The sequence below is a fragment of the Salvia miltiorrhiza genome, chromosome 2 (assembly GCF_028751815.1).
Source record: "Salvia miltiorrhiza cultivar Shanhuang (shh) chromosome 2, IMPLAD_Smil_shh, whole genome shotgun sequence".
Classification (NCBI taxonomy): domain Eukaryota; kingdom Viridiplantae; phylum Streptophyta; class Magnoliopsida; order Lamiales; family Lamiaceae; genus Salvia; species Salvia miltiorrhiza.
Window position 1 is genome coordinate 72,789,072 of NC_080388.1, and position 18,924 is coordinate 72,807,995.

The 18,924-nt window shown below is 32.7% G+C and overlaps 2 protein-coding genes across 2 annotated transcripts; one reads left to right on the forward strand and one right to left on the reverse strand.

Annotated features, from left to right (window-relative positions):
- The first annotated feature begins 2,513 nt into the window (after nucleotides 1-2,513).
- Nucleotides 2,514-5,357, forward strand: LOC131009132 (ras-related protein YPT3). The gene is made up of 3 exons (XM_057936351.1): nucleotides 2,514-3,007; nucleotides 4,601-5,052; nucleotides 5,163-5,357. The coding sequence occupies exons 1-2, from the start codon at nucleotides 2,787-2,789 to the stop codon at nucleotides 5,034-5,036; spliced, it is 657 nt and encodes a 218-aa protein (XP_057792334.1). The 5' UTR covers nucleotides 2,514-2,786; the 3' UTR covers nucleotides 5,037-5,052; nucleotides 5,163-5,357.
- Nucleotides 5,358-6,034: 677 nt separating this feature from the next.
- On the reverse strand, nucleotides 6,035-9,224 carry LOC131009131 (probable WRKY transcription factor 69). Its single transcript, XM_057936350.1, has 3 exons — nucleotides 8,688-9,224; nucleotides 8,417-8,563; nucleotides 6,035-6,741 (listed from the first exon to the last, which is right to left on the reverse strand). The coding sequence occupies exons 1-3, from the start codon at nucleotides 8,807-8,809 to the stop codon at nucleotides 6,183-6,185; spliced, it is 828 nt and encodes a 275-aa protein (XP_057792333.1). The 5' UTR covers nucleotides 8,810-9,224; the 3' UTR covers nucleotides 6,035-6,182.
- Between the last annotated feature and the right edge of the window lie 9,700 nt (nucleotides 9,225-18,924).

Sequence of the window (18,924 nt, forward strand, 5' to 3'; positions counted from 1 at the left end):
CATCCGCCTCCACCACCATGTCGCCGCCACCGCTGCTGTCGTCGGCTTCCTCCCTGCTTGCGAAAATCTGGCGGTTGCGTTGTTCTGCTTCCGATCGCGTCCAGCGGAGCCTGGCCTCGGCCGCGCCGCCCCGTCCTTCACCACATCGCCGCCTCGCTCCTGCTAGAGTAAGACACAGATCTGAAAGATCTCCGTCAGCGTCTACGAGGATCTCAGATTATTTCTCCATCTTGGAATCATTGGGATGAGAATGAGAATGATTTAGGGATTCTAGATTTTGGGGATGGTTCTTATTCAATTACTTTAAGAAAGTATGCCATTTAGAAGAGAAATTTGAGGAAAAGTTGAATTTAATTTGAATTTAATCGAAAAAAATAGAAGTAACGAAGAAATTGATGAAAATCGCGCAATTTTGTACAAATGTTCTTGAATTCACAACCAGGTTTATGAATTCACAACTGAATTATCGGCGTTGGTTGTGAATTCACAAGTGAAATAGTGTTGATTGTGAATTCAAGTTTTATTGGTTGTGAATTCACAACTTGAAATAGTGTTGGTCGTGAATTCACGCGAATTCACAACCAACACTTATTATTCACAACCAATACTTGAATTCAGTTGTGAATTCGAGTTGAATTCACAACCAGTGAACAGTGGGTATTTGTAAATTTTTTATATATAAGGGTAAAATGGTAATTATGGATATTTTTTTAAGTTTTTATATTAGTGGGTAAAATTTATTTTTACTAAAGAAAAGTGGGTATTTTCAAAATCCACTCATGATTTTATGTCTTTCTTTTATGAGTATAATAAGGATAAAAGCACAAAGTTTATGACTTAATTATAATATATAACATAACTCCATAGTTTTTGTATATTATAATATATATATATATATATATAAAAAGAATAAATAAATCGTCCAATAATAAAATTATTGCACACTAAACATTATAAAAATAAATAAGAAGATAGTTCAAACTCTAGTGGGACTCAGGCGAAAAATCTATCACTAATGAGAGACTTTTGATTCTTTGAATTTACCATTTAAATTAGACCCCATCGATATCATATCTCCATATGATTAGTTGATAAAAAGTAAGCATCAACTGAATGCACTTGTACAATTTACATCAAAGTGTAACAATTAACGAACCCTAGACAAAATGCATATCAAGACCCATATATATAAACTATTACAGTTGGTTTTGCAATATCCCTGAATAATCATTCAATCATTCTTTGTTTTGAAAAATCCATAAAATATAAGAAAATTGAATTGCCCTGGAAAAAGAAAAGAAAATTACTTCCAATTTTAGTTTAATAACCTATCACAACAAATATGATTAATTAACAAAGAAAAGCATAAAGTGCACCATGAAGATGTATGTAAAGTAGACTTGATTATAAATAATTAACAAGCGATACTCGAATATTGTTCCTTTAACAACCAATTGCATTAAAAATAATAAAAAGACGATTAATACCATATCTCATGGAGCAATGATAAGAAAAAAAGGTCCAAACATAAATAAAAAATTTGACCAATATATTGTCAGGTCACATCAATTAGTTTTTTTTTTCAAAGGTGGAGCTAAATAAGAGTTTAAATATCCTTTTTAAAAACAGCTATGAAACAATCAATCATGTACTAATAATGTGGTTGTTGTAGATAATATTAGAATAGATTTTAATAAAGTGGAATAAGAGTTTTAATATTGATTATAATATTTTTAACTTGATTCATTTGGTTGAGTGATGAGTACAATAGATATACTACTGGTAAATACTCCCTCTGTCCCATGAAGCATGACACACTTCTTTTCGGCACGGGAATTAAGAAATTGGTATTTTGTGTGTTAAGTGTGGTAGGTGAAAAAGTGAAAATGTGAATAAAGGGTAAATTTTTTACTATTTTTAGAAACGTGTCATGCTTCGTGGGACAGACCAAAAAGGAAACTGTGTCATGCTTCGTGGGACGGAGGGAGTAAAAGGTAATATGATTGATTATTTTTGAGATAGGGTAATATTGAAGATTATAATTAGTGGATTGTACATAGTTAGTGAGTATATATTTAATAAATAGACCGAAATAAAAAATATGAGAATGTATTTGATGGACATAGTGACTATATTAATATCTTAATCCAATTTACAAGGAACAACTATTTACATTATCTAATGTTGTTAGTCGTAATGCTCCTTCATTAACACGCTATTTAAATCAAAAAACATATACTCATAAGCTTAAAATCATTTGAATCTATTTGTTATCAAGATAATATAAAATTGAAAAAAAAAAAAAAAAAACACAGGAGAGACGTGGAAATGATTTAAATTGATCAAATGTCCTTGTAATTATAGGAGCTATCAGCAATTCGACATTTTGAAGTATGAAAACTCACAAAAATATGAGTGCAATTTGCAAATAAAATTTCACTTTATTGCCGTGAAATACCAAAAATTATACTTTAAGGTGTATAGTACCAATCAATTACTATAATTTGTGGATGCAAAATTATCCTGAATAAGATACCATGTATTATAATTACCCTAAAATATATTGGAAGTTTGTAATACTACATTTTTTAACATGTAAAGATTCAATTTTTACAAAGTTTTATGTAGCAAGGGGTGTTGTTCAAATTAGCCCAAGAATCTAGCAAAATCCCCCGACATCAGTCTCCAAGTCTAATCTCCCCACTTCCAACATTCCTTCGAGAAGCCATCATTTCGCAAACCCCCCTTTTTTTAATTTTTCTGAATCATCAAGCAATCAAACGGGGATGGCTGCCTACAAGGGCGAAGATGAGTACGATTATCTCTTCAAACTAGTGCTAATCGGCGATTCGGGTGTTGGGAAATCGAATCTTCTCTCGAGATTCACCAAGAACGAGTTCAATCTCGAGTCCAAGTCCACTATAGGCGTTGAGTTCGCAACCCGGAGTCTTAATATTGATGGTAAAGTTATCAAGGCTCAGATTTGGGATACCGCCGGTCAAGAAAGGTCTCCCCTTTTTCTTTTTCCTTGTTCTGTATTTTTTTTTTGTTTTTCCTGATCTTTTTGGGCAAGATTCGATTTTTTATGATTGTGTGTTTGGTTTTTGTTTGTTTTGAACAAGATAACCGTCGTTTTGTGTGTTGTTGATGATGCAGAAGTGCAATTCTGCCCTTCTGTAGCTGGGAGTTTATTTGTGTGTGTGTGTGTGTTTTGTGCGGAGATTGCTTCTGATGCGGTGTTTCGTTGCTGATTTTTTAATCCTTGTACCTCTGTTTTCTCCCTTCTACTGCTAACCTGCAGAATTTTCCTTACATACTGTGCGTCTGAATCATATACTTATGTAGGGTACAATTGTGTGTGTGTGTGAGAGAGAGAGAGAGAGAGAGAGAGAGGGTGTTTTAGGCTGGAGGTCGGTGTTGGATATGCATAATTGAGGATGATATCCATTTTGGTGGGGCTAGTTCCCATTGATTGTTTTGGGGGTAACATGTGTAGATTAATGGGTTGAATTGTTAGCTTCCATCTCATATGCCATGTTCTTCTTAGCATAATGCACCTTATCAAGTTTAAATCTGCCCAGCTAAGCCGGCACTGAGCGTACATACACCTTTAACATTCATCCTTGATCCGTGATGACTTATGAGCAGGGGCGGATGCAGAAAAAATCCCTTGTGGGGGCGATATTTTCTAGACTTTGCGTTTGAGATTTCTAAAAGACAATTTCTTACGATTTAATTTGATGATTTTAAAACAATAAAAAAATGGTGAGGGGTTGGCTCCATATTCTATTACGAGATTGCTTCGAGGAAGTCATTTAGGTCTTACACCAGCAAGTCAGGAAATAGTGGAAACCCCTAAATGATGATAGGTGATCAGTCTTCGAGTGTCTTGACATCATTGTGTTGATGTGCCTTTCTATCTTTTGGATATTAGTTTGTTCTTGCTTTTTTATGTGTATTAGTTGGAACAAAATTATGATTAAATTTCATTTTAGATTCGATAACCAGCTTATTTTCATCTATCCTTCCTTTTCTTGTTTTAGTGGTACATCTTTTTTAGTTCTCGTCTTGATGTCACATATCTGTCATTCCTAGGAGCATTTTGTGATGTTACTAGCTTTTTCCACTATCCATTCTGCTTTAATCTAGCTTAGATGATATGACCTCTTACACTTGGTATCTTCTGCAGCAAACCCCAGAAAAAAGAAAGAAAAAAAAAAAAAACTTTTGTGTTAAATTTTGTTGATGCCTGTGAGATTACTTTATCTTGTGGAAAACTAGTGCAGATTTTTCTTGCAAAACATTTATGTTAGAGGTTTGTGATTTGGCTGTTGTGCTTAAGGTCTTTCGTATTGCCCAAATTTGCATCTATCTACATATTACGACATCAATGCTAAATAGAGCACTCTTTTGTCGTTATCACTTATTGCAAATTTGCAATTGTAATTGATGTATTTTCTATGACAATTTAGACGAAGAAACTCTGTATTTGTTTAGATGTTTTTCCATTGTAGAGTTCAAATCATTCTAGGATGCTAAATCTTCTGCCTTATATTGGTGATTTTATGTTGTTTTCATCACTTTGTTTTTTGTTCCACAGATATCGTGCCATCACTAGTGCTTACTATCGAGGAGCCGTTGGTGCATTGCTCGTATATGATGTTACTCGACGTTCTACTTTTGAGAATGTTTTAAGATGGCTCAACGAACTGAGAGATCACACTGATCCAAATATTGTGGTCATGCTCATCGGCAACAAATCAGATCTTCGCCATCTGAGGGCTGTTTCAACAGAGGATGGTCAAGAATTAGCTGAGAGGGAGTCTCTCTACTTCATGGAGACTTCTGCTTTGGAAGCAATCAACGTTGATAATGCTTTCACCGAAGTCCTCGCTGAGATTCACCGAGTTGTGAGCAGGAAGGCAGTTGAGGCTGGCGATGAAGCTGCTACTTCTTCTGTTCCATCTAAAGGGCAAACCATTAATGTCAAAGACGACACTTCTGCTTGGAAGAAACTCGGGTGCTGCTCAAGCTAGGAGTTGGAAGTTGAGGGTAACTATCATCGCGGATTACTTTTTATTCATAATAATTTGCTGTTAACGCCCCTTTCTATTTTTGTTTCTCCGTACCTTATTGTCCCTTTTGTCTACCTTCTTGGTCAGGGGACGTGACTACATTAATCCTGAATATGCAAGGTGTATATTCGTGAAAACTTGAATTCAATTGAAGCACAACAAGGTGATAGTTTCTTTGGTTAGAATGCAAAGACAAGGGTCAGTTTTAAGTATGCTTTCGGACTCTGGTGTTGGGATTATTATTCATGGAAAACCATTATATATGATAGTTACAACATCTCATTGCTTCGTGTATTATCTCTCATCATGTTTCTACGACTTTCGGGTTTTGTGTTGGACTTGTGGGTAAGTTTCTGTGTGTACATTCACCGTTCACCGTGATTCTTTTGCAGTCTGCACTTTCTGATAGATGAAAACTGCAATTTTAATGTAAGCGTGCGTATGTTCGTTGCTCTTTGCTGTAGAACGATTATTATTGCAACATTTTTCTGGATGTGTATTAAATCCCATCCAATAAGGTAAAGAGATGTTGCCTTTGAACTGATTTGTGTTTGGTCTGGTTTTGAGTGCTATGTGAGTTGAGTTAAGGCTTGGTATAGTTTGGCTTTCGACTCCTTTTGATGCTTCACAAATAGAGTTCGAACGAGCTTTTTGTCGTGTTTGGAATCGAGTATTCTCCTCTAGTATTTTGAATCTTAGGTTTCCCTTTATAGCAAGGTCATCTATGGGAGTATGATATGTGAATTTTACTCACGTGCTCAAATCTATGATCATAATTTGATTCCTTACATATATAGCCAAAATGGATTCCGACATGATTTACTAGGTGGGATGTTGACCTAAAATTCTGTCAAAATTCTCTATACGGTTGAAGACTTGAGCAATAGATTGATGCATGTGAAAGTTGATGTGGATAATATATGCAGAAAGGAAAGGATGAGAAGAAAAGAGAAAAGGTTAGAAAAAGTGGGCGAATAAAATAATTTATCTCCATATCTTTACAGTGAGGAAAGGGAGAAAAATAGGAAGGGGACATGATGACAAGATTTTTGAGAAACCCCTTTTAAATTTTATTAGTGTTATTCACGTTTTCGAGTTCCTCTCCTCTCATCCGGTGCCGCCGGCGCAACACGGTGCTTCCACCCTATGCCGCCGGAACACCATGGCGGACTCGGGCAAGTCCCCGAGGTCGCCGAACAGGAGCTTGTCCTCCTCCCCGATGGGCGTGGAGAACTCCACGTCGGCCTGGGCGCCCCACGTGGGGCCCACGAGGGTCGCCCCGTCCATGATCGTGGGCCCCACGTTGCACAGCCAGCCGAACTCCCCGGCCAGCTCGACGAACCCGTTGTCGGCCGGGCACGGCTCGATGTCCGGCTGGTGGGAGGACGCGGCGCACTCCTCCGGCGGGAAGCTGGCCGCCGGGGGCGGGCTGGCGGTGTCGGAAGACGACGAGGTGATCGCCGGCTTGGCGGCCGGGGAAGCTGCCGTCGCGGGCAACGGAGGATTTTGATGGTGGTGGTGGTGGTGGTGGTTCTTGGTGGTGGTGGGGAGGGGGTGGTTGTGATTGCAAGAGTAGGTGATAAGGAGGGTGGTGGGGTCAAGGCGGCTTCTCTCAACTTGTTTTCTGGCTGGACATCCTTTGGAGCTGCTGCACCTATAATATCCCCTGCCATGCAAAAAGAATCACATCAAATAAAACATACATAAACAAATTAGGGGAAAATAAAATAAAAGAGACCCATTAGTAAAGCATACAAATATTGTCTTATCCTACCCGATATGAGTTAAAGTTAGCATTAAAAAGATGCATTTCACACACTTCATAAATGTAGTGCAGACATTACTTTTATGGTCTGCTCGTGTATAGTAGTACAACTCTTTATCACAAATCAGATTTTACCAGAATAATTAATAAAATTGAGATAAGGTGGCATATGTGTTTGTATGAGTTCGTGTTTTGCACCTTGTCCCTCTTGTCGGCAAGCAATTTTGGGAGAAATTAAGGAAAATAAAAAATTTAACACAAGTACATATTCCTAAAAAAATATACTCCATTCGTCCCAACTTTTAGTATCCAACTTTCCTTTTTTGGTCGTCCCATATTTTAGTATCTATTTCTATTTTTTTTTTGTAAAAGTAGGTGAGACCATTGCTCCACTTTAATTATTTTAACACTCACATAAAATGTGGGACCATTATTCTAATCACAACATACTCAACCACTTTATTAAAATTCGTGTCACTCTTAAATGGATACTAAAAGTTGGGACGGAGGGAGTAATATCTATTCCCTTTGTCAAGATATGATACTTGAGAGATGGATATGAATCCTATTTCCCTCATTTTTTAATTAAAAAATAAAAAATAAAATAAATAAATAAAAGCTCTGCTAATTCATTACGAAATTAATACTCCTGCATTCTAAACTTCACTAATTAGTTTTTTTTTTTATTTTTGAAAGGTAACTTCACTAATTAGTTATATATCGACTATTTCACATTATGTATAAAGTGATGACATTATTAACAAGCATAACCCATATTTCTAATAAATGAATACGTACAAAATAAAACACACTCTACCCAAAAAAAAACCCACCAATATAAAGTTCTTTTCTAGGTTTGAACTAAAACCCACATTCTTGCAAATGAGTTTCTCTTAAAAAGAATGAAAAATATAATTCAAAGTTACCGCTACACTCACTAAGTCGAAATCTTATAAACATTAAAAATAATTAAAAAAAAAAAACTTTTATCCTTACCAAAAAAGGGAAAAATGTCAATACACATTCCATGAAAAATGGAACTTTAAAACTTCAAAATATTTAGATTTTAGAGTGTCCACCTCCCAATTTGATTAAACCTTGAAATCAAATTGCGTGTGCTATTTTTTCCGCACATGAAATGCAAGTGGGTTTTCTATTTCTTTAATTTTTATTTTTTGTCTTTTGTATTTATATGCTCAAGAGCGTGGGAAACGGAGCAAGAGGAAAGCGAGTGAGAGGGATGCATTAGAAATTTCCAACTACTAAGCGTTATTCAATAATTCAATGAATGTAATGTAAATTTGGGGCATAGCCGCCTCTAATAATCTATTCATTCAACAGTTTTTTTTCAAAAACCACCCACCTACTCCCTCCCTTCGCCGGCAGCTACACACCACTTCATTAATCACATCTCCATATTTCATTTAATTTCACTCCCACCACTCTCATGATCTTAACCATAATCCATTTTTTTTTATTTTAATCTTTTTTTTTTTTCAAAATGTGGTGTGATTTATGATCGAGAAAGAACAACATACATAACAATCTCTAATTAAAAAAATAATAATAATAATACCTGGGATAAGGCGAACCCTTTATAGGCTTTTGGCCGTATTTCCGCCACGACCAAGAATCCGGCGGCGGATACACCTCCGCTTTACTCCGGGAGCCGTCGCCGTCGCCGATAGGCACCATCACTACTCTTTTATTTCCACCCCTCCTACTGCAAGAATTCAAACTAATTAATTACCAAGATGCAAGAAAACACACACAAAATTGATATTTCTCAAAGCTTTTCTAGATTCTTTCTTCTGAAAAAAAGAATTGAAAAGGCTACAAAATCACACCTTTTTTTGGGAGAAGGGGCATATGCTTCTTCATCGCCGGAAATTGGAGAATCCGCCGTATTCTCTGGCGGAGGAGTGAGAGCGGAATCCTCATTGTGTTCATCATCAAATCTACCCTCCATTTTATCTCACTACTTTAGAATATATATATATATATATATATACACACACACACACACACACTACTATGTGTGTATGTGGGGCTAGCTTATGAAATTAAAAGGGAGCTTTCCATAGGAAGTTTTGTATGCATGTGTGTGTGTATGGCTAGCCTGAAAGGAGAGGTGGAGGAGGTGATGGAGGTGGTGGCGGCGGCGGAGGAGTTCGCCGGAGAGAGTTGGTGTAGAGTGGTGGAAGGTGGTGGAATTTGTGAGCTTAGGATTTTAATATGGGGGTAGTCACGTTGACAGATTGGCATAGGGGAGTAATTTATTAAGGACGTGCAATCCAATTCACTAAATATTAGTAATTTTTTGACACATTCTTGTAGCATTTAAATTAGTTTCAATATTAGTTAGAGTACTTTTATTTCGAGGGTCCATCGCTCACTTGTAATAATTTAGTTATAAATTCCCTGTCATATTATATCATATCAAATTATCAAATCAATGGGTCAATTTTTATATGCGGGATTAAGAGTAGAAGATTTATAATTAAGATAGGTCGGAAATATTTATATAAAGGTCGGAAATACTACATAATATATAACTATTCACATGGGGCGAATTATTGGACTAATATGCCTTTTTTGAAAGCGATGGATTAAAATTGAGGCTCGAAAACTCAATTATGGAGAGCATAGGATTAGTGGCATCTATTTCTTTGTATATATTGTAAAGTAAATATGTTGTGCTAATAGCCCTACAAGGGTTTAATTAAAAAAATAAAATAAACAAATAAAAAGGTAGCGACAGCCTACTCTGCACGTGGTGGCTCTTCCACGGGATCGGTGCAATGAGGAAACAGTTGCCGGCGCGGTGGTGGGTGCAATCGACGACAGACTTGAGGATTGTTCGGGTGCGATTTGGTTTTACGCAGGGGGCGCAATGTTGTGAGAGGAAGAATGAATTTAGGAGGCATACCCATTTAGATTTAATGCATAAGGGTTGGCCGACGGTCTACAATCCGTCGTCATAAAAGATTAAATATCAAATATTTAAATTTTATAATTCTTTGACGAGGGAAACAGTCTATCGGTAATGCCGCAATTCGATATATCGTAGGTAAAGTAGTCGGAGAATTAGCGAAATATTTATACGCTAGAGTCTGTTGTTAAATTCGTCCAAAATATCATCGGAGATTTGTGATAGAAAAGTTTCCGTCGGTAAAATTGTCGGAGTCCAACTTACTTTCTTGTAGTGGTTGTTTCCTATGTAAAAAGAAAAACTAAAAATGAGATGACTTAATGCTACAAATATAAATATGATGGTACAATGTAAGCCAATAGAATTAAGTAAACGAAGATTACTTTTTAACATTTTTTAAAATATTATGATATTTTTTCAATATAATATAGAGTAATTTACAAAGGTCCACTGATATTCGTGTAGGTGTGTTATGTACCGATGAAAGTGACAAAAATAGAGTATATTTGATATACGAGTTTTTTGTGTTGATTTGAATGGCATATACGACGACAAAAAAAAGCTACCACGTTGAGTTATTGGATTTTTGTTTTTCTTTTAATTCTTTTTAGGTAGAGGTTTGGCAATGGCAAGTTTCACTTCTACTATGAATAAGGTCAAGTTTCGATTTTTCCTATTCACATTTGGCAATAGATAAAGATTGGGAAATCTTATTTTATAATCTGGAAAAATTATTTTTAATTAAGGAGCAAATTGAAACATAATATATTTTATATTTTTGTCATAATCTTCGTCAATCAATTATCTCCATATTACACCTATAGGAATGACTTTATTATATCTATTTCACTATCACTAGAATATATGGCATATTGTAATATTGCATAATTAATATTTATTGATGACATAAACTGTGAGATAGCGTATAACGATGCAGAGAAATTAAACCTAAATTAAAAGTTGCCAAGTCATTGGATCAACACAGAATAAGAAGAAGAAGAAAGATTCGTTTGTAGGCTTTAATTTGTTACAACATTACTTTTTCTTATTAATAATAGTTATTTTTTTATAACCGGGGAGGAGAAAATTAATTAAAAGATACCATATGACATCGGGCTTTTAGTCTTTTTATATTACAAAACAGTTGTATTTGGACCCACAAATATGTGTATTAGCCTAACAACAATTTGTTTGCATTATATAAGGACGGCAAACGGATTATTCCCAATTTTTTTTTTCGTGAAATTAATTTATTCCCAATAATTTTCAGCACATACACATACAACAACAATAATATAAATAAATAATAAAATGATAATAATAATTTCGTAGTATTGTTCATTATAGTTATTTATTCAAGTAACTGTTAGTCCTGTTGTGTATATCAATTAGATTAGATAAGTGGATTCAATGCATGCAATATATATGATTTGTTTTGTTCGAACTTCCATCAAAGTTGAAGAAATATATTTACCCTCAACTAACAAAAAGAATTATATTTAAACCTTGTTAAAAAGATCGATCAAGGATCTAGCAAGGAAAAATATAGTTAAAAATTAGTTTACCAAGCAAGCTTGAGTAAATTAATATTTATATGAACTACTACTACTACTATATATCCTCTTATAAATCAAGTCAAAATCATGTCAAGGCTTTTTATCTTTGTCAAATTAATTCTATGAATATTTATTTCGAATAAACTACTTATATTTATTTATATTAAGTCAAGTTTCGGATAATTCATTAATTGCTGAACATGCATAAGTTTACATAGTAGACTTTGTCAAGAAAAATAGTTTTCCTATTGTAATTGCACTATTTGAGGAATAAATGAAGGAATTTATTGTTCGGTTCAAGTTGGGGAAGAATGCATGACTACTGATGCTTGCTGAATTTTCTTCTATTAATGTTCGTACAAATGTCCTTTTGAAAATAAAAATAAAATAAATAAACAAACAAACCAGTATAAAATAAAAATGTATTTTTAACATTTTTAATTTCTTTGCATCCAATATAATGTTAATATTGGGGGTTGATTCCTTTAATTGGAGAACCTGAGCAATGGACAGAGAAAGATTTTGAGTTCATTCCTTAATGTTTTTATTCCATTATTGAAAAATATGGAGAAAAGTGTAGGATGAATTAAATGTAATATTATTAAATAAGTTATTAATAATGAGGTGAATATTTTTAGAGTTTTTGTAAATATTTTATAAAATAAAATTAGATTAAGTTTTGTTTACGATTAAGCCTAATCTTATCTAACCCAATCTAGGCGGATCTCAACGTCATGCAATATTTTATATGTGGAGTATTTAGAATGCAGCCTAATAAAGTCTAGGTTGTAACTCTTAATGTCAACTTTCTCTTACATATGTATTATAGTCATTATTTTCCAACTTGTTTCGTTATAACATTTGGGTCGTTACGTTTGATCTTAGTCAATGCGTGTTGATATTATGCCTCATCGATTAAATAGGTTGTAATCCAAATTCATGGGTATCGAATATAAAATAGTAGGATTTTTGAAACAATAAAATTAAGTTCGTTTGTCAATGAGGTCTTTGTTCTAGTGGCAAAGCTAAAGCACCCAAAGACTCTCCTTTATGAGAGGTCTTGGGTTCAATAATGTGCTTAGTGAATCATATTTAACTATGATATTTCATTTAGAATTAATGGAAATGGGTTGAAGATTTGGAATATATATTTCGAGTTATTTTAATGTATTTATTTAATTTGATTTTGAAGGAATGAAAATTAATGCACAATGAAAAAATGAAAAGAAAAATTGACACTCAATGTTTCTTCCACTGTGGTTCTGGCCAGTTCATTTGTTTTAGATAGAAATTGAAAGAACATACAAAATTAAAATTAAATATATAATAAAAAATTAATAAAATTGAAAGAATAACACAAAATGGAACATCAAGTGTGGTACACACATTATATATGCTCCCTAACCTCGAACAATATGATAATTAAAATAACTGATACTAAGGAAAACATTTAATTTTTTTTAATGAACATCTTAGTTACTTATCTTTTCGGAAAATAAAAATAAATAAGAAAACAATCGTAGAATAGTTTTTCCTTTGTCTTATGTGACATAAATAATAAGTCCACCTTCACCTACCACAATTCATGCATCCTCATACGATACCATTTTCTCTTTTCTTTTTTAGTTTTGAACTTTTTTTTACTTCTTGATTTCTAGCCGAAATAGGAAAATGTTGTTATTAATTTATGATAGACAAGACACATTAGACGACAAATTGATAGATTATTTAATTAAGTATGTATTATTATTAATCAACCTATTTATTATTTATAAAAAGATAATCGTCTTTTAATCGGTCTTTTAAGTTACAAACTTTGATCCGATTTGTAATTTCAACATGATTTTTAAACGTATCAAATAAGTATCTAACCTTTCAAATTTTTTTCAATCAAAACTCTCCCAAATTTACTGATAATCCAAAATTTGAAATTCCTTCCGTGCATTCTCTCGATTCAAGAAATCAAATGTTGAACTTTGATGGGCTAAAGGAGAGAAACATTTTAGCATATAATTAAGCCATCACGTTGAAGAATTTAAACGATCAATACAACAAGAATTGTTTGTCAAAAACTCAACTTTAATTATAGAATTAAGGACTCGAACGATGAAATGGATCGTCAATAAAATTGGATGTGCTTTGATTGTAAAAAATTAAAGATAAAGTTTCCGTCTGTCAAATTTCAAAAGTCATGTTAAAATTATAAATCGAATCAAAGTTTACGACTTAAATGACAATCATTCATACAAAAAAACAGATAGGGTATAAAAACTTTAGAACATATTGCTCCGTCCATGCTCAATATAAATGTGAGAAGATATGTAAATTTAATGCAACAAGAAACAAGTCAATGAGACCTTACTCTAGTGGCAAAGCTGAGGCACTCAAAGACTCTACTTTGTGAGAGGTCTTGAGTTCAATTTCGTCTGCGTGCGGTGATATTTTCCCACTTGGGGTGGTGTTGTATTCCCGTCTGCGTGCGGTATTGTATTGTCTGGTGTTGAGGTTCTACATGCATGGCATTTTTCGCCTGCGTGCAGTGATGTTTTTCCACCGGTTAGGTGGTGGTGAGATCCCGCCTGCGTGCGAGTTGCATAATTGATTGTATTCAGATATCTCTTATAATTTAAAAAAAAAATGCAACACTCAAATAATATAGGATATGACCTGCTCAATATGATATACTAATTGCTAATTATCTTTTATTAATTATTATTACTATTTATTTCTTAATTATATGGGAAAGGTCGGAGCGACCGCGTCTTACTCCGCATCCTGCTCCAAGACCAACAAGGCGTCTTATAATATTGGCTAAGCTTATGTGACATAATAAATGCATATGTATATAGAAAAATTAAAGAGTTAATTGTTAAAAAAAAAAAAAACAACGATCTTTAAGCAATTTACATGTTTGATGCTAATTCTAATTTTTTTTTAATAATTACTTGAAATTTCCGAGATAATTTTTCGCCAAAAAATGCATACGTGTAAGATAAACTAAAGGTTAGGCGACTCCATTGTCACTTTCCTTGTTTCTGGATAAGCAGAAATAATATCTTCAAAACTTTTGCAGTGTGATTTTTAACAGTTAATTAATCCTAATGTCGATCCCTTTCTGGATAAGTAGAAATAATATCTTCAAAACTTTTGCAGCGTGGTTTATTGATTTTTAACAGTTAATCCTAATATCAATTTAACGTCTATCCCTATCCATCATATTTATTTATTTCTTTTTTTCATAATCAATTAATTAGTGGAACATTAAAAACTGAGTTGTTAAGGTGGTGTTCATATTATTTGATGGAATGGAATCGTATAAACTATACATGAAAATCAATTACAAGTTATCCCTATTCTAATAATTCAGATTAATTAAGCCTAATCTTTATTATAATTGTGCCAGTGACGCCTGAATACCAGTGCTATTATTTTAAGGGTTATAGCGCCAAAATACACTAGCTTTTCACATCTTTCTGATTTTGTACATGAATTTAAAATAATATCTCCAAATACATGCATAAATTTTCATTTCTTTCTCATTTTGCACACGATAAATATTTTTAGCGAATGAATGTTGAGGAGTTGAGGTAGAAGTCGAATTTATCATAAATGATATTTATGTAATTGGACATTAGGCAGATTCTACTACAAGAATATAAAAATACATGAATAATCAATAGCCAAAAATATTCGTCGTCTGCAAAACTAGAAAAAAAAAAGGTTTATATATTTGGAGGCATGATTTTAACTCGTGCGCAAAACCAAAAATGTGAGGAAGTTCGTATATATATTTTGGCAGAAAAATTATTTGGAAGATCATTAACGTCTAGGTATATTTTTTTACAAAAGAAAGAACAATTCCAAAAAAAGGGGATTGTACTATTATGTTAAAAAATTCAGGTGTCTTTTAATGTAAAATGAGATTATATTAAATATATATGTGCATACATGTATTTATTTTAAATATATATCTACTTAATTCAATGCATTTCCCCTTCAATGAAAAATGATAAAATTAAACAATTAATGAAAGACTACTTCTCATCTCAAAATCTTTGCATCACTTTTTTCTCTTTTGCTCACACGTTTCTTCTTCTAGCACAACTTAATTTTTGTTGGGCTCTGATTATATTCTGTTTTAGTTTCTACTAGTGCTAACTAGGCCCAAAAAATTATATGTCTATGCCATAATTAGCACATGTCTTTTTCTTTTTTAGTATTACATATTTTGCATTAATCTAGGGCGCATTTCTTCATGGAGATAATTTGAATAGGCCCAACTATTATGAATATTGAAATTAGCCCAATTTTAAATTAAATTATTACTGCCCAATTAATTACTATTCATGGAATTATTTAATATTTCCATTTTATCTAGTTCAGATCTCATACTTTCTGCAATGGCAGGAATTCATAATCAAATCTCATAAAACGCAACTTTTAATTTCTCAAATCAATTAATTTCAAACGAGAATTTGAAAGTTTGGGTTAGCAGAAATTAGGTTTTGATTTTTTTTTTTTTTTTTAAATAACGAGAAAAACAAAAGTTTTGAGATAACGTGATCCTTATCGTGAGATCACGATTTCGTTGTGAATTATGAGAAGCTAAATGCACGTGACATTTTCGTCTTCAAACTTTTATCATGGCCCCAAAAAGCGACTGACATTTGGAATTCGATTTTGACCTTTATCTACCGCTATATCTGAATGCGACTTTACTCCGTATTTCATTATTTTATTATGGGTAAATAATTATTATTTTATTATGGGTAAATAATTAAATATATAATGAAAACTCCTGAATTAAATTCAATTTATTAAAAATATCTTGAAACTTTTGAAATGTTCTCTAAACCCTCAAATTATCAGATTTTTATCAAATATATCTCGCATCTATTTTTCGATTATCAAAAACGTGATGTGGCTCGCCGGATGCTACAATGTAATTTATATTCTATTTTTTAAAAATGACATGAAAAAAACAACTTCGTTTCGTACCATATTCTATCATGTTTATCCCTAATTCTAGGTTATTAGCGCGAATTTCAAACACGATAGGAATGAATTTTAAATTTCAGAGTGGATTTTTTTAAATAATATGGTACTAAATGACGACGATTTTGTCATTGCATTTTTTTAAAAAAATAGAATATAAATTACATTGTGGCATCCAGCGAGCCACATCACATTTTTGGTGACCGAAAAATAGATGCATGATATATTTGATAAAAATATGATAGTTTGAGGGTTTAGAGAATATTTTAAAAGTTTCATGATATTTTTGATAAAGTGAGTATAGTTTAGGAGTTTTGATGATATTTACTGTTTTTTTACGCATTAATTCTACCAAAATTGTATACCACGTGTATTTCGTGTGTTCCACATCGACTTTACGATTCCAATGATTCTTATTTTAAATATCTATCCATGCTCTCTCTTTTTTTTCAAAATATTAGTATTAAACTTTTGAGGTATGATGCATATGTGATGTATACATGTATTTATGTTGTATTTGATGTTTGGAGGCAAATGTATTGATTGGTTTGGTTCACGAGATTATAAACGAATTGAGGCGTGTGAATTAAAATGATTATAAACATAGAATATTGCTATGAATAAGACTCCTTCCATCCCATGTGAAATATCATAATGTTTAATTTGTGTTGTTCTATTTGAGATGTTTCATTTCATTTTGAGGCATCCAACCCAAAGTAAATATATTCAACATACCTCATAAATTACACAACAATATACACACACAATAAAAAAACTAATTATCTACATTTTGTCTTCAAATCATACAATGCAATAAAAAAAATACGCTCTAGAATTAAATGCGAACAACCAGAGTGTTAGTAGTTCGTTGTTATTTATAATCTCTTATGTTATGTTTGACTGGTTCCGTTCGAAACTTTCCCTCCGCAATTAAAATATATAGCCCCCATCTTTAATAAGAGTAATGTTGTAATATTTATTTTGTCCCTTTTCAAATATTATATTGTGAAATATTAGAGTAAATTGTGTTACACTTTTAATTTTACTCTTATCTCAAGTTAAGAAAATAATCTCCTCGAAACAAAGTTAAGAAAATAATAAAAACTTGAAATTAAAGGATGATATATTAAAGTTAGAAAAATAATTAAGGATACAAATATAAATTATCTTCTTTCTTGATATATTTTTTTGTATCGTATGACACTTATTTGGAAGACGAATGAAGGAGTATGTGCAATGAAAGTTTTCATTAGGAAAGTGTTTGCAACAATAATTTGTAATATTTTACTCTTCTCGCTAAATATATTAATTTTTTATAATTTGTGAGATTTTTTCTTCACTCGCTAAATATATTAATTAATTTTTTTAAAAAAACTTCCCCTTGAAAAAATATTTTATGGAAGGGGAGAGAGTATTTGACACGTCTAAATAATAATTACGTTTGATGGTAACTGTTTTTAACTAGAAACTATAGAGATGAAAATAAAAGAATGAAAACGACTTTGTGTCTACCCCAATGAAGTGGGGCAAGAATGTGGGTGATTGTTTAGTTAGAAAAGATTTAGATAGGCGTGGATCTGAAGAAATTCAATACAAATTGATCGTCAACTTTACTCAATTAATCGGGCCCATGCTAATTATTCGCGCATCTTAAGTTACGGAAATACCCTTCTCAAACTTTTAATTGCGAAACTATTAGTCCATGTATTAATCTAGTTAATTTTGCTTTACTTTAATTTTTATCACATCAAAAGAGTGGCATTGAAATAATCTTATTATTGAGGATAAAAATACTTTATTAAGTCAAATTTATTAAGTCATAGAAGAGATATTCGTTAAATTGTGAGATATGCGGAAACTTTCAAAGTTGCTAACCGGCACCAAAAATTCCAAATCCCTTAGCTTATGGAATCATTTTGCAATTTTCTCTTGTAATAATTCTTGATCCATGAAAAAGAGATGAACCACTAAACACAATTTTCAAATAAAAAAGAATTAGTTTCAACTTTCACATATAACACAAGTTCCTGAAATTAAAGATTGCCACGACTAAAGTGTATTCAAATTGGGCATATTAAAATAGTAGTATAATCCTACACAATTACCTTTTCACTTTTCTTAAAATGCAACCCTTCCTATAATCATATATTGACAATTTAATTTTCAAATTTATAATCATCTAACCTGCCGTCAGTTCCCACGTTTTGTGGCCTAAGTTCACACACCATTATCATATACAAGTTAAAAAGGCATTCACATAATTCAAATTTCAAAGCCTGCACCATAAAATATTACTAAACCGATGCAAGAAAACACGCACTTAATTTAATCCGAATTTAATCGTGCGCATTAGTTTACATAATCTTCCACGTAGTTATTCTAATACACTAATCATAATTCAAACAAAGGTCAATAATGTAACGACCCTCCCCCCCCCCCCCCCACTCTACTACCACACTATGCAGATATATATATAATCAATTCATTGCATCAAACGCCACAAAACTAACTAATCTCAATAATTTTCCAACTCCTTTTCTCATAGTCTCATAAAAAAAACCCCACTGTGTGTGGTGTGTGTGTTTTCATAATTTCATCAGT

What these genes read in the sequence shown, in the direction of transcription:
- LOC131009132 (XM_057936351.1), top strand. Translation starts at nt 2,787, where the DNA reads ATGGCTGCCTACAAGGGCGAAGATGAGTACGATTATCTCTTCAAACTA. An exon ending in GATACCGCCGGTCAAGAAAG is followed by an intron (nt 3,008 to 4,600) that starts GTCTCCCCTTTT and finishes TTTGTTCCACAG; the next exon opens with ATATCGTGCCATCACTAGTG.
- LOC131009131 (XM_057936350.1), bottom strand. Translation starts at nt 8,809, where the DNA reads ATGGAGGGTAGATTTGATGATGAACACAATGAGGATTCCGCTCTCACT. An exon ending in GCCCCTTCTCCCAAAAAAAG is followed by an intron (nt 8,564 to 8,687) that starts GTGTGATTTTGT and finishes GAATTCTTGCAG; the next exon opens with TAGGAGGGGTGGAAATAAAA. An exon ending in AAGGGTTCGCCTTATCCCAG is followed by an intron (nt 6,742 to 8,416) that starts GTATTATTATTA and finishes TTTGCATGGCAG; the next exon opens with GGGATATTATAGGTGCAGCA.